The following is a 14589-nucleotide window of genomic DNA, read 5'->3' on the forward strand; positions in this document are numbered from 1 at the left end:
GGTCCATCTCAATAGCAGAAGGAGAAAAAATGAAACCCAAAAAAGAGACCTTCTGGACTCCAAAAAGACATTTTGAGCCCTTCACAAATAAAGCATTGGCACGCAGGACCTGAAACACCATCCTGACCTGCTTAACATGGGACTCCCAATCATCCGAAAAAAACAGAATATCATCCAGATACACAATCATAAATTTATCCAGATATTCGCGGAAGATGTCGTGCATAAAGGACTGAAAGACAGAAGGCGCATTAGAAAGTCCAAAAGGCATCACCAAGTACTCAAAATGGCCTTCGGGCGTATTAAATGCAGTTTTCCATTCATCACCCTGCTTAATACGCACAAGGTTATACGCACCATGAAGATCTATCTTGGTGAACCAACTAGACCCCTTAATGCGAGCAAACAGATCAGATAACAATGGCAAAGGATACTGAAATTTGACCGTGATTTTGTTTAGAAAGCGATAATCAATACAAGGTCTCAAGGAACCATCCTTCTTAGCCACAAAAAAGAACCCCGCACCCAGAGGGGAGGAGGAGGGGCGAATAAGTCCTTTCTCCAAAGACTCCTTTATATAACTCCGCATAGCAGCATGCTCCGGCACTGACAAATTGAAAAGTCGTCCCTTAGGAAACTTACTACCAGGAATCAAATTTATAGCACAATCACAATCCCTATGAGGAGGTAGAGAACTGAGTTTGGGCTCATCAAATACATCCTGGTAATCTGACAAAAACGCAGGGACCTCAGAAGGAGTGGACGAAGCAATTGACACCACAGGAGCGTCGCCATGAATTCCCTGACAACCCCAACTTGACACAGACATTGCTTTCCAATCCAGGACTGGATTATGAGTCTGCAACCATGGCAGGCCCAACACGACAACATCATGCAAATTATGCAATACAAGAAAGCGAATCACCTCCTGATGAACAGGAGTCATGCACATGGTCACTTGTGTCCAGTACTGAGGTCTATTCGTAGCCAATGGTGTAGAATCAATTCCCCTTAGTGGAATAGGGAATTTTAAAGGCTCCAAAACAAAACCACAGCGCCTGGCAAATGACAAGTCCATCAGACTTAGGGCAGCACCTGAATCTACAAAAGCCATAACCGGGTAAGATGACAGGGAACAAATGTTATGACCCCAGTGGACAGGGTCTCAGAGGAACGTGTAAGTCTGCAAGATACAAAAATCCAGCTCATAGGGCTGTGGTAACTGGGTTGACCAAATAGCTACTCCTAACGCCAACACTAGAAGTAGCCGGGGATCATGCCTACGGTGATCGCTAGATGACTCGCGCCAGCCGGAGAATCTAACTACCCCTAGGAGAAGAAAACAAAGACCTCTCTTGCCTCCAGAGAAAGGGACCCCAAAGCAAGATACAAGCCCCCCACAAATAATAACGGTGAGGTAAGAGGAAATGACAAACACAGAAATGAACCAGGTTCAGCAAAGAGAGGCCAGCTTACTAATAGCAGAATATAGCAAGATAACTTATCTGGTCAACAAAAACCCTATAAAAATCCACGCTGGAGATTCAAGAACCCCCGAACCGTCTAACGGTCCGGGGGGAGAACACCAGCCCCCTAGAGCTTCCAGCAAAGGTCAGGATACAGATAGGAACAAGCTGGACAAAAATACCAAACAAAACAAAAGCAAAAAGCAAAGAAGCAGACTTAGCTTGAAAAACAGGAACCAGGATCAGAGGACAAGAGCACAACAGATTAGCTCTGATTTCAACGATGCCAGGCATTGAACTGAAGGTCCAGGGAGCTTATATAGCAACGCCCCTGAACTAACGGCCCAGGTGAGGATATAGGAAAAGACAGACGCTCCAGAGTCAAATCACTAATGACCACTAGAGGGAGCAAAAAGCAAAATCACAACAACAAATCAGGGTAACAGACAAAATAAACTTAGGCTGTAAAGTACCGATGGTGACAGATTTATCAATCTTTTTTGCGCGCTTAGAGCATGCTGAGATAACATGAGCTGAGTCACCACAGTAAAAGCACAACCCATTTTGCCGTCTATAATTTTGCCGTTCACTTCTGGTCAGAATTCTATCACATTGCATAGACTCAGGTGTCTGTTCAGAAGACACCGCCAAATGGTGCGCAGGTTTGCGCTCCCGCAAACGCCGATCAATCTGAATGGCCAGAGTCATTGACTCATTCAGACCTGCAGGCGTAGGGAACCCCACCATGACATTCTTAATGGCTTCAGAAAGACCTTTTCTGAAATTTGCAGCCAGGGCACACTCATTCCACTGAGTAGGCACCGACCACTTACGAAATTTCTGGCAGTACACCTCTGCATCATCTTGCCCCTGAGAGAGGGCCAACAACGCTTTTTCAGCCTGGTTCTCAAGATTAGGTTCCTCATAGAGCAATCCAAGGGCCAGAAAAAACGCATCCACACTGAGCAATGCAGGATCCCCTGGAGCCAATGCGAAAGCCCAATCTTGAGGATCGCCACGCAAAAAGGAAATAATAATCTTAACTTGCTGAACAGAATCCCCAGAGGAACGAGGTTTCAAAGAAAGAAACAACTTGCAATTGTTCTTAAAATTCAGGAACCTAGATCTATCTCCTGAAAACAACTCCGGAATAGGTATTCTAGGCTCTGACATAGGACTGTGAACAACAAAATCCTGAATACTTTGTACCCTTGCAGCAAGATGATCTACACTGGAGGCTAAACTCTGGATATCCATATCAGCAGCTGAACTCAGAGCCACACCAAGATTAAGAGGAGGAGAGAAGTCAGACACACAGCAGCTAGACACACGGCAGCAAAAAAAAAAAAAAATATCTCCAAGCTTCTTTTCTCCTGCTTCTGCCATGCAATTAACACTTTACGGGCCGGCTGTACTGTTATGATCCTAGTGGCAAGGATCGCAGGTCGGACTAGCTAAGTAACTAAACCGACGACCAGCTCTGGGGAAGTGGTAACTAGATTGACCACAACCTGATCCTATCCGCAAACAACTATAGGCAGCCGTGGAACGTTACCTAAAAATCCTAGACGTCTCGTCACGGCCTGAGAAACTAACTATTCCTGGAGGGAAAGTAAGTCCTCACTTGCCTCAGTGGAAGACCCCAAAGATATAGAATAGCCCCCCACAAATATTAACGGTGAGTTAAGGGGAAAGCACAAACGCAGAGATGAAATCAGATTTAGCAAATGAGGCCCGCTAATACTAGATAGCAGAAAATAGGAAGGGAACTGTGCGGTCAATAAAAAACCCTATTCAAAATATCCACGCAGAGATTGCGCGAGCCCCCGCACCAACTAACGGTGCGGGGGAAGCAACTCCGTACCCCAGAGCTTACCAGCAAAAAGAAATCACATGTTAGCAAGCTGGACTAGACTCATCATACACAGAAATCATATTGCAGGCAGATGAGCAAAAAATATTCAAACAGAACTTAGCTTATCCTGAAGAGGCAGAAAACGAGATAATCAGGAGTACTCAGAATAGCACTGAATACATTGACAGCCGGCAACAAGTGGAAGTGAAGCAGAGCTAAATAGGAGCCTCCCTGGTGAATAACGAGGCAGCTGATCCAGCAGACCCGCAGGATAATAAACCAAACCACCAGGGGGAGCAAAAAAACCAAAGTCACACAATACCATCTGTGACCACAAGAGGGAGCCTGAAAACGGAGTTCACAACAGTTCACACTGTGATTAACAAATGGAAAATCAGGGGCTCTGTAAATACAAAACCACGGTCAGGTAGACCAACAAAAATGTCGTTCACAACTGCCAGGAAAATTGTTCGGGATGCAAAGATAAACCCACAAATAACATTAGCTGAAATACAGGACACTCTGAAAACTAGTGGTGTGGCTGTTTCAAGATGCACAATAAGGAGGCACTTAAAGAAAAATGGGCTGCATGGTCGAGTCGCCAGAAGAAAGTCATTACTGGGCAAATGCCATAAAGTATCTCACCTACAATACGCAAAACAGCACAGAGACAAGCCTCAAAACTTCTGGAACAAGGTAATTTGGAGTGATGAGACCAAAATTGAACTTTTTGGCCACAACCATAAACATTACATTTGGAGAGAGGTCAACAAGGCCTATGATGAAAGGAACACCACTCCTACTGTAAAGCATGGTGGAGGTGGATCGCTGATGTTTTGGGGATGTGTGAGCTACAAAGGCACACGAAACTTGCTCAAAGTTGAAGGAAAGATGAATGCAGCACGTTATCAGCAAATACTGGAGGCAAATTTGCACGCATCAGCCCGGAAGCTGCGCATAGGATGTACTTGGACGTTCCAACATGACAAAGATCCAAAACACAAGGCTAAGTCGACCTGTCATTGGCTACAGCAGAACAAAGTGAAGGTTCTGGAGTGGCCATCTCAGTCTCCTGACCTCAGTATCATTGAGCCACTCTGGGGAGATCTCAAGCGCAGTTCATGCTAGACAGCCCAGGAATTTACAGGAACTGGAGGCTTTATGTCAAGAAGAGTGGGCAGCTTTACTATCTGAGAAAATAAAGAACCTCATCCACAACTACCACAAAAGACTTCACGCTGTCATTGATGTTAGAGGGGGCAATACACGGTATTAAGAAATGGGGTATGTGAACTTTTGATCAGGGTCATTTGGATGTTTTGTGTTCTCATTATGATTTAAAAAGAGAAAACACAATAAATGGCTTCACCCAACCACTAACCATGAGAGGAGAAAAAGTTTTGGTGTTATCATTCATATTCTCTGAAAAAAGGCCAAGAAAGCAAAAATTCTGCCGGGGTATGTAAACTTTTGAGCACAACTGTATATATATATATATATTGCTTGCTGGCAGCAAATGGAGACATTTTCGGAGGATTGTCTGCACTGATACATTGTAACAAGGTCTCGGCAGTGAGTGCAGGACTAGGCCATGACTGGCGGTCGGCTGGTGGATGTAAATGATGTTATTCACTGACAGCAGAAATGTGGAAAAGCTCAACATTGAGCCTCATGCACATTAGTAGTTTTCCCGCTGTCAGAACCTATCGGAGCCTGGAAGCTGCTACGTGGGATCTGTCCCCCATTGTGTGCAGCTTTGTGTGGGGACCCCCATTGTGTGCAGCGTTGTGTGGGGACCCCCATTGTGTGCGGCATTGGGTGGGGACCCCCATTGTGTGCAGCGTTGGGTGGGGACCTCAGTTGTGTGCGGCTTTCGGTGGAGACCCCCATTGTGTGCAGTGTTGGGTAGGGACCCCCATTATCTGCAGCGTTGTGTGGGGAACCCCTTGGTGTGCGACGTTGTGTGGGGACCCCAATTGTGTGCGGCGTTGGGTGGGGACCTCAGTTGTGTGCGGCTTTGGGTGGAGACCCCCATTGTGTGCAGCGTTGGGTGGGGACCCCCATTGTGTGCGGCGTTGGGTGGGGACCCCCATTGTGTGCAGCGTTGTGTGGGGAACCCCATGGTGTGCGACGTTGGGTGGGGACCCCCATTGTGTGCAGCGTTGTGTGGAGAACCCCATGGTGTGCGACGTTGTGTGGGGACCCCCATTGAGTGCGACGTTGGGTGGGGACCCCCATTGAGTTCAGTGTTGGGTGGGGACCCCTGTAAGCGTCACCCTGTATCTCCTCACCCTGTGTCTTCCTCCTCCAGGTCTGGACTCGGAGTCTTTCCAGGAAGATGGCCGCACCTTGGCGGATGACAATGAGGAGGTGATGCAAGCTCTGCTCATTCACGAGAAAAAGAGCGCAGCAGGCGGCGCGGCGGGAATCTCGTCCGCGGCGAGTGGAAACGTGGGTGGCGGCAGCGATTCCGACAGCGACACCAGCGAATCGGACCAGGATAGTCCGGCGACCCGGCACCCTGTGAGCGCAGCCTCCCGCCTGATGGAGGTGGAGGATGATGAAGATGATGAGTTTGAGGAGGTCTCTGCCGACCCCACGCTGACCGTCGGCGGGCGGCCCTACCTGTACAGCGAGGTCAGCCAGCGCCCTGAGCTGGTGGCGCAGATGACCCCCCAGGAGAAGGAGGTGTACATAGGGATCGGGCAGAGGGTGTTTGAGGACATGTACGACTGAGCTGCCGCCATGTTGTACTGCAGCTCTCAGACAACCACTTCCCCCTCCGGCCACACGGGGGCGCCACCATTTTATTGTTACAAATACTTTTAGCTTTTCATTTAACCTTTTAAGTAATCGAGGGGGGGGCAATAATTTATTATTAAACCAGCTCCTGCCGTGTCCCCCGCAGATCTCCTCCGACACCAGCAGGAGGCGTCACGTGTAGTTCAGATTGTGCCCCCTCCCCCGAGCTCTGTATTTTATTAGGTTGTTATTACTGTAGGCTGATAAAGGAGAGAGCAGCTGTCGGGTCAGTACCTCTGGTGGCAGTATTACTCCCATCCTGGTGCCATAATTGCTGTGCGCAGGAGCTCTCACGGGGTCACTTTGACCCTGTTCTCAGGAGGACTTCACTTAAAGGGCCGGTGTCCCGTCTTCTGTGAATAAAGATCAGTTGTATCAGCAGAAAGAAACCTGCAGCTTTCTAGACTTCAAGATCTCTGCTTGCTGTCACTGATGATGTGTCCTCTGTCATTTTAGCACAATACCCAACCAGTTGTTGTACTTTTCAGGGTTACCTAGGCTGACACATTGTAACAAACACATCAGCTGTGTGACCGGCTTCAGAGCGATAATCTGCGTTCAGTGGCATCAAGCAGAGTTCGTGAAAATAGTGAAAATCTGAAATGAACTAAGTTGGTTTCAGAACTTTTTTCTTTTTACGTTGGTTAAGCTTTGACCTAGAAGTGGATTAGTCCCTTTAACTCTTAAAGGGGAATCTCTCCTACAGAAGTCAGTGGGGTCGGACATCTTTGTGTATCGTATAATTGTCGCATCTGAAGCAAATTGTTACATAGTAGCAGAACTTGACATTATACAGTTATTATGTGTCAGTGACGAAGAATCGGACGACGAGTCTTCTGACCCTTAAAGTGGCGTCCAACCGAATTTACTTGATTTCCCTTTAAGTGAACCTGTATCCTTTACTTACTGAGCCATCGAATATTGCACCAGTCGGCGTCCGTGTGTCATTGACGTGATTGGTGGACGCCGGATGTGTCTTCTTCCTCTGTGATGGCGGCTGCCTCGTTTTCCATGACGCCATGTAGCGGTTTTACTCGTCTCGTGATCGCCGATCTGTGGATTTTACAAGATTTCTGTGAATTGTTTTTGGATTTTTTTTTTTTTTCCTGGAATAAAATTTTTGCATTTTTAAAATTGTAAGATTTATTTTAGGGAATTTTGGTATTGATGAAAATCCCTGGTGAATATAAACCCTCAACTTTGGTCATGTGACTTGGCTTTTCCCTTTGTGGAAAGGCTGGGTGACCACCGTACATTACAGCAACTATCACCCAGCTTTCCCACACCCCTGAATGCTGACCCGTGTTATTGACCAGGCTGGAGTCTGGGGAAGCCGGGTATCAGAATGTAATGGAGCCATAGGAGTTGTCACCTGTACTTGTGATCTTTTGGCTCCAGAGTAAGTGCTGCCATATCCTACCTGTAACACATCATGGCTGCTTACTGTATAGCGGTACTATGCAGTGGCCCCATATGGCTGCGGCTCCCGTCCTGGCGGTAATATCTGCTGCGAGCGACGGCCTCTGCTGATAACGGCAGATCTGGAAAATGTCCATGGAGCAAATATGACCTGGTGGGAACGGCGGCGAGAACAGAAATCAGTGGAGTAGAACAAAAGGAGGAGTAGATGAGATCTGTAGTGAGAGAAAAATGGCTCAAGATGTCATAAAATGTCTGGGACACGCGGATTCCCCACCTGTAACATGTTATCACTGTGTCATGTCCAAAGGGGATTATATGAGAAGCTTGTGCTAATGTGGGGGAATGTTTTCAGGGCTGGCATGGGGCAGGTGCAAAATGGCTATCCCCGTAAGGAAAAATCCCTGTAAGGACCCCCAGCGATTACAAGAAGAAATAGAACTGACAATAGCAGTGCAGCATAGCAGTGCAGCAGGACCTTTGGTGACATCAGACCAAAGGTCCTGTACTCTGAGAATCTGGAGTAACTGAACAAGTGCGTACAGTCTGGTAAGTCCTCTATAGTGAGTATGTGGATTATGTTTTAATAATAATCTGTATTTTTATACAGCGCTAACATATTCCGCAGCGCTTTACAGGTTGCACACATTATCATCGCTGTCCCCGATGGGGCTCACAATCTAGACTCCGTATCAGTATTGTCTTTGGAATGTGGGAGGAAACCGGAGAACCCGGAGGAAACCCACGCAAACACGAGGAGAACATACAAACTCCTAGCAGATGTTGTCCAAAGTGGGATGTGAACCCAGGACTCCAGCGCTGCAAGACTGCTGTGCTAACCACTGAGCCACCATGCCTGCCTTATGTGCTACATGTAAATATGTGTTATATAGTAGCAGCTCAGAGGAGAATGCAATGGTGTTAAAATATCAACGATCACCCTCTTATCCAGAAAAATGCTGCTCATTCATTGGGTCATTGGATTGTTCTCGGCAGCACATCACCTGGTGTGAGCTGCAGATGTGCTGCTGATAACATGATACTTGTTTGTGGTAAACAAGCGCCGAGCGACTTGAGTATAGTCCGTTGTACCTGGTATATAACCTCCGCCTCGAATATAGTCCCTCGTACGTGGTATATAGCGTCCACCTTGAATATAGTCCCTCCGTGGTATATAACATCCACCTTGAATATAGTCCCTCGTACGTGGTATATAGCGTCCACCTTGAATATAGTCCCTCGTCCGTGGTATATAACATCCACCTTGAATATAGTCCCTCGTCCGTGGTATATAACCTCCGCCTCGAATATAGTCCCTCGTCCGTGGTATATAGCGTCCACCTTGAATATAGTCCCTCGTCCGTGGTATATAACATCCACCTTGAATATAGTCCCTCGTCCGTGGTATATAGCGTCCACCTTGAATATAGTCCCTCGTCCGTGGTATATAACATCCACCTTGAATATAGTCCCTCGTCCGTGGTATATAATGTCCGCCTTGAATATAGTCCCTCGTCCGTGGTATATAGCGTCCACCTTGAATATAGTCCCTCGTCCGTGGTATATAATGTCCGCCTTGAATATAGTCCCTCGTCCCTGGTATATAACGTCCGCCTTGAATATAGTCCCTCGTTCCTGGTATATAACCTCCGACTTGAATATAGTCCCTCGTTCCTGGTATATAACCTCCGACTTGAATATAGTCCCTCGTCCGTGGTATATAGCGTCCACCTTGAATATAGTCCCTCATCCGTGGTATATAGCGTCCACCTTGAATATAGTCCCTCGTCCGTGGTATATAATGTCCGCCTTGAATATAGTCCCTCGTCCATGGTATATAATGTCCGCCTTGAATATAGTCCCTCGTCCCTGGTATATAACGTCCGCCTTGAATATAGTCCCTCGTCCCTGGTATATAACCTCCGCCTTGAATATAGTCCCTCGTTCCTGGTATATAACCTCCGACTTGAATATAGTCCCTCGTCCGTGGTATATAGCGTCCACCTTGAATATAGTCCCTCGTCCGTGGTATATAATGTCCGCCTTGAATATAGTCCCTCGTCCATGGTATATAATGTCCGCCTTGAATATAGTCCCTCGTCCCTGGTATATAACGTCCGCCTTGAATATAGTCCCTCGTACCTGGTATATAACGTCCGCCTTAAATATAGTCCCTCGTCCGTGGTATATAGTGTCCACCTTGAATATAGTCCCTCGTCTGTGGTATATAACATCCACCTTGAATATAGTCCCTCGTACCTGGTATATAACGTCCGCCTTAAATATAGTCCCTCGTCCGTGGTATATAACGTCCGCCTTGAATATAGTCCCTCGTCCCTGGTATATAACGTCCGCCTTGAATATAGTCCCTCGTTCCTGGTATATAACCTCCGACTTGAATGTAGTCCCACGTCCCTGGTATATAACCTCCGCCTTGAATGTAGTCCGTCGTCCCTGGCATATAGTCCCTCATCCGTGGTATTTAACCTCCGACTTGAATATAATCCCTCGTACCTGGTATATAACGTCCGCCTTGAATATAGTCCCTCGTACCTGGTATATAACGTCCGCCTTGAATATAGTCCCTCGTCCCTGGTATATAACGTCCGCCTTGAATATAGTCCCTCGTTCCTGGTATATAACCTCCGACTTGAATGTAGTCCCACGTCCCTGGTATATAACGTCCGCCTTGAATGTAGTCCCTCGTCCCTGGTATATAACGTCCGCCTTGAATATAGTCCCTCGTTCCTGGTATATAACCTCCGACTTGAATGTAGTCCGTCGTCCCTGGCATATAACGTCCGCCTTGAATATAGTCCCTCGTTCCTGGTATATAACGTCCGCCTTGAATGTAGTCCCTCGTCCCTGGTATATAACGTCCGCCTTGAATATAGTCCCTCGTTCCTGGTATATAACCTCCGACTTGAATGTAGTCCGTCGTCCCTGGCATATAACGTCCGCCTTGAATATAGTCCCTCGTTCCTGGTATATAACCTCCGACTTGAATGTAGTCCCACGTCCCTGGTATATAACCTCCGACTTGAATATAATCCCTCGTACCTGGTATATAACGTCCGCCTTGAATATAGTCCCTCGTTCTTGGTATATAACCTCCGACTTGAATGTAGTCCGTCGTCCCTGGCATATAGTCCCTCATCCGTGGTATATAACCTCCGACTTGAATATAATCCCTCGTACCTGGTATATAACGTCCGCCTTGAATATAGTCCCTCGTTCTTGGTATATAACCTCCGACTTGAATGTAGTCCGTCGTCCCTGGCATATAGTCCCTCATCCGTGGTATATAACCTCCGACTTGAATATAATCCCTCGTACCTGGTATATGACATCCGACTTGAATATAGTCCCTTGTCCCCGTGATATAACCTCTGCCCCCCCCCCCCCCCCCCCCCCGTTATGCCGTCGACAGAACAGCCAGTGGTGCAGAGCTCACTGATACCAGCGCGGTTCTGTAATAGGAGCCACCTGGTAACATTTCTTCCTCCTGAATTTTCCCCCATCAAATTATGGAGAAGTGGAAGGAATCGCAGCAACTCAGCCACACAGTGGAGACCTCGTCATGGTAATAAGTGGGGGGCCGAGTGCTAGGAGCAGAGTGTAGAAACGTCACCACCGCTCTGCTGACCCCATAACAGCAGAGTCTAGACCACCTCTGGTATCAGTAGAAACACTGTGCCCCCTGCTGGAAGCCTCATGGCTGAGCAGCTGGATGCAACCGTACACCACCAAGCACAATGCCGAGTGCTGGATGGAGTGGTGTGAGGAATGTACAGTTGTCCTGATACGTTTGTACAGCATATCTTCAGCCTACTTATAGAGGATTCCAAGTGTGAGCAGTATTCAGAAAGGTTTACAGGTTGTCAACCTCACTTCCCCTCCGCATCGGAAGGCGTTGTCAGGACAAGCTCCATCCAGTTAAGAAAAAATGATGCATCATGGGAGGTATTTTGGGAGCTGGATATATAATGGCTGACGTGACCTTATTGGAGGTGCAGTCTGATCTTGGGACTGATAGTGGATGAGGACCACTCACGATGGGGGGTTTGGTGCAGATTCATTCCAGTCATCAAAAAAGTTGCAAAATCTAATAAAATAGAGTGAGCTGGTCAATATGGTGGCCCTGATCACCTCCCTAACCTCGTCTGGCCTCCCTAACCTCGTCTGGCCTCCCTAACCTCGTCTGGCCTCCCTAACCTCGTCTGGCCATAGTCAACTCAATACATATAAATCAGCCAGGGGTCGAGACGGTGAAGATTGCCCCTGGCGGTCCTGTACGGGGTACGTTGTCTTCACCGTAGATGCACAATTATGGGTAACTATGGTGAAATCCTCATCTCCCAGGACGGGCGTTGGCGGTGTACATCTATGGTCGACCGTCTTCACATCTGACCAGCACTGATTGAGCTTTGACCCTCGGGGTTGGACAGTAATGAGCGGATGATTTCCTGGAAAGCGGCGACTCCAGTGAATTCATTACTCGATGCCTGGAGCCGCTTCCTTCTTCCATGATGAAAATGGTTTCCTTGTATCCGGAGAGATATCGGGATGAGCTGTTCCCCCTCCCTGCCTCGTGCTGCTGTATCCTCCACGCTGAGGACAATCACATTACACTCTCATTAGTGGCAGCGCTGTCCGATTATCAGGGTGATGGATGGTCAGTGCAGGTGGAGGAGGAGATGTGGACTTACAGACTGGTGACCTAAGCCGAGGGTCAGCTCTGCACCATCGATGGCACCTGGTGATAATAACGACAGGTCTTCACTAGCCTGATGTATATAGATCCTGTAAGGGGACCTGTGACATCACAGATATGACTATCACTATACCGCCACCTGGTCTACATGGGTGGACTAAGCAGCTCAAGCATCTCCCCATCAGTTCCCGACCAACAGACATCTATCATCTAACTGGTTCTGATTTTGGGACAATCTTCATTAGTATCTCGTGCTTCTGTCTTGGGTGCTGTCTCTTTTATTTTTCCCTTGTACACTCTCTCATGCTTCTTCCTTGAACGCCTACTCTTGTGCCTCCCCTTTGGACACCTGTAGTGCTTTTCCTTGGGTGCCATGTCTGGTGCTTCTCCCTTGGGAACTATGTATTGATTCTCACTTGGATGCCATTTCTTCTGCTTCTCACTTGGACGCCATCTCTTCTGCTACTCCCTTGGATACCATCTCTGGTGCATGTCACTTGGGCGCCATCTCTTCTGCTACTCCCTTGGATACCATCCCTGGTACATGTCACTCGGATGCCATCTCTTCTGCTTCTCCCTTGGGTGTTATCTTCTTTACGCACCATCTCTTTTGGTTCTCACTTGGACGCAATCACTTCTGCTTTTCCCTTGGACGCCATCACTTCTGGTTTTCCCTTGGATGCCATCTCTTCTCCCTTGGGTGCCATCGTTTCTGCTTCTCCATTTGGTGTCATCTCTGGTGCTTCTGCTTTTAGCACCATCTCTTCTGCTTCTCACTTGCATGCCATCATTTCTGCTTCTCCTTTGGACGCCATCACTTCTGCTTCTCCCTTGGATGCCATTTCTTCTCTTATTCCCTTGGGCGCCATCTCTTCTGCTTCTTCTTTGGGCACCATCTCTTCTTCTCGCTTAGAAGCCATCTCTTTTGCTTCTCCCTTGGATGTCATCTCTTCTCTGTTGGATACCATGATTTTTGCTTCTCGATTGGGCGCCATCACTTCTGCTTCTCCCTTGGATGTAATTTCTTCTCTTATTCCCTTGGGCGCCATCTCTTCTGCTTCTTCTTTGGGCACCATCTCTTCTCGCTTGGAAGCCATCTCTTTTGCTTCTCCCTTGGATGCCATCTCTTCTCGCTTGGATACCATGTTGTTTACTTCTCGCTTGGGCACCATCTCTTCTGCTTCTCGATTGGGCGCCATCTCTTCTGCTTCTCATTTGGACACTATTAATGGTTCTCCCTTGAATGCCATCTTTTCTACTTCTCCCTGGTGCATCATCTCTTCTGTTTCTCCCTTGGATGCCATCTCTGGTGCTTTTCCTTTGGGCCCCATCTCTTGTGCTTCTCTGGTGGATGTGGTCTTTGCAGCTTCTCTCTTGACCGCTGTCTCTCCAGCTTTTCTCAGCCAGTCCATTCAGAACGTCAGTCACACATAGAGCCGTCAATATAGAGACATCGCAGATTAGGTTCCCTAAATCCAGAACGTTCTCAGAGCGAATGATGGATTATTTACCACGCGCAATGCAACCATTTATTTAAAAAGAACAAGCTTCTAGACTCGTCCATCATGAGTGTACTGTGGCTTGATATGGGATAGATTTTGAGCAATATCAGGATCTTGAGTAGTTGGAAGTCCTCATAGACTGTGACCACGTTCCTGGCATCACTTAGCGCCCAGCAAATCTCCAGAATCCCTGCTGTTTTATGTGTCAGTCTCCCATCCCAGCACTAAAAAGTCAACTATACCTGAAAATCTGTGACCCCACCTAAGATCCATTTCACAAGTCCAAGAAACAAAGACAATGCTTGGATCGCAATAACCGGACCAATGGCCCGGATCTCCAGGCCTGAGCTAAATTCCATACCGATGGATATAATACAGTTATTTCAGGTCAGGAGACCCATAGTCGGGGCGGTTATTGTGATCCAACCATGGTCGGGACAGGAGAAGCCCAGACATCCACCATGTGATCCCAAAAAGACAGGTCTTTTACCCGGCTGTAAGCAAATCATACCTTGGCCTACTAGAAAAACCCTAAATGTTATGTCCGGCTGCTCACTGGTGACTGAGGCTCCTGATGTGTGACTTCCCCGAGCCCCCGGATGGCGCTCCACCTAGCTGCAGGGAGGCGACAAGATGAGGAACCGACCTGCAAGACCCTAGTGATCCAACACATGATGGCTACCTGGAGGTATCGGGATAAGTCAGAAGGCCAACACCACATAGGGCCGCAACCCCATCACTGCACTTCTGACCTTCGGCCGCTCCCAGGCCTCGCTCCTGGCCTTCATGAATTGCCATCACTTAGTTACTTTTCCGTTGATCTCGGCCATT

General features: G+C 47.7%; 1 protein-coding gene and 1 long non-coding RNA gene across 3 annotated transcripts in view; one reads left to right on the top strand and one right to left on the bottom strand.

Annotated features, from left to right (window-relative positions):
* Window positions 1-7037, top strand: part of GTF2E1 (general transcription factor IIE subunit 1) — a 45546-nt gene extending 38509 nt beyond the window's left edge. For both annotated transcript variants that reach the window (XM_077293634.1, XM_077293635.1), the window contains exon 5: window positions 5633-7037. In XM_077293634.1, the coding sequence (XP_077149749.1) occupies window positions 5633-6057 (425 nt within the window). In that variant the 3' untranslated portion in view covers window positions 6058-7037. The remainder of the gene's footprint in view (window positions 1-5632) is intronic.
* On the bottom strand, window positions 6338-12240 carry LOC143814937 (uncharacterized). Its single transcript, XR_013223645.1, has 3 exons — window positions 11857-12240; window positions 7031-7176; window positions 6338-6476 (listed from the first exon to the last, which is right to left on the bottom strand). It is a non-coding gene; the product is annotated as an uncharacterized LOC143814937 (long non-coding RNA).
* Between the last annotated feature and the right edge of the window lie 2349 nt (window positions 12241-14589).

This window comes from Ranitomeya variabilis, chromosome 3, assembly GCF_051348905.1.
Source record: "Ranitomeya variabilis isolate aRanVar5 chromosome 3, aRanVar5.hap1, whole genome shotgun sequence".
NCBI lineage: Eukaryota > Metazoa > Chordata > Amphibia > Anura > Dendrobatidae > Ranitomeya > Ranitomeya variabilis.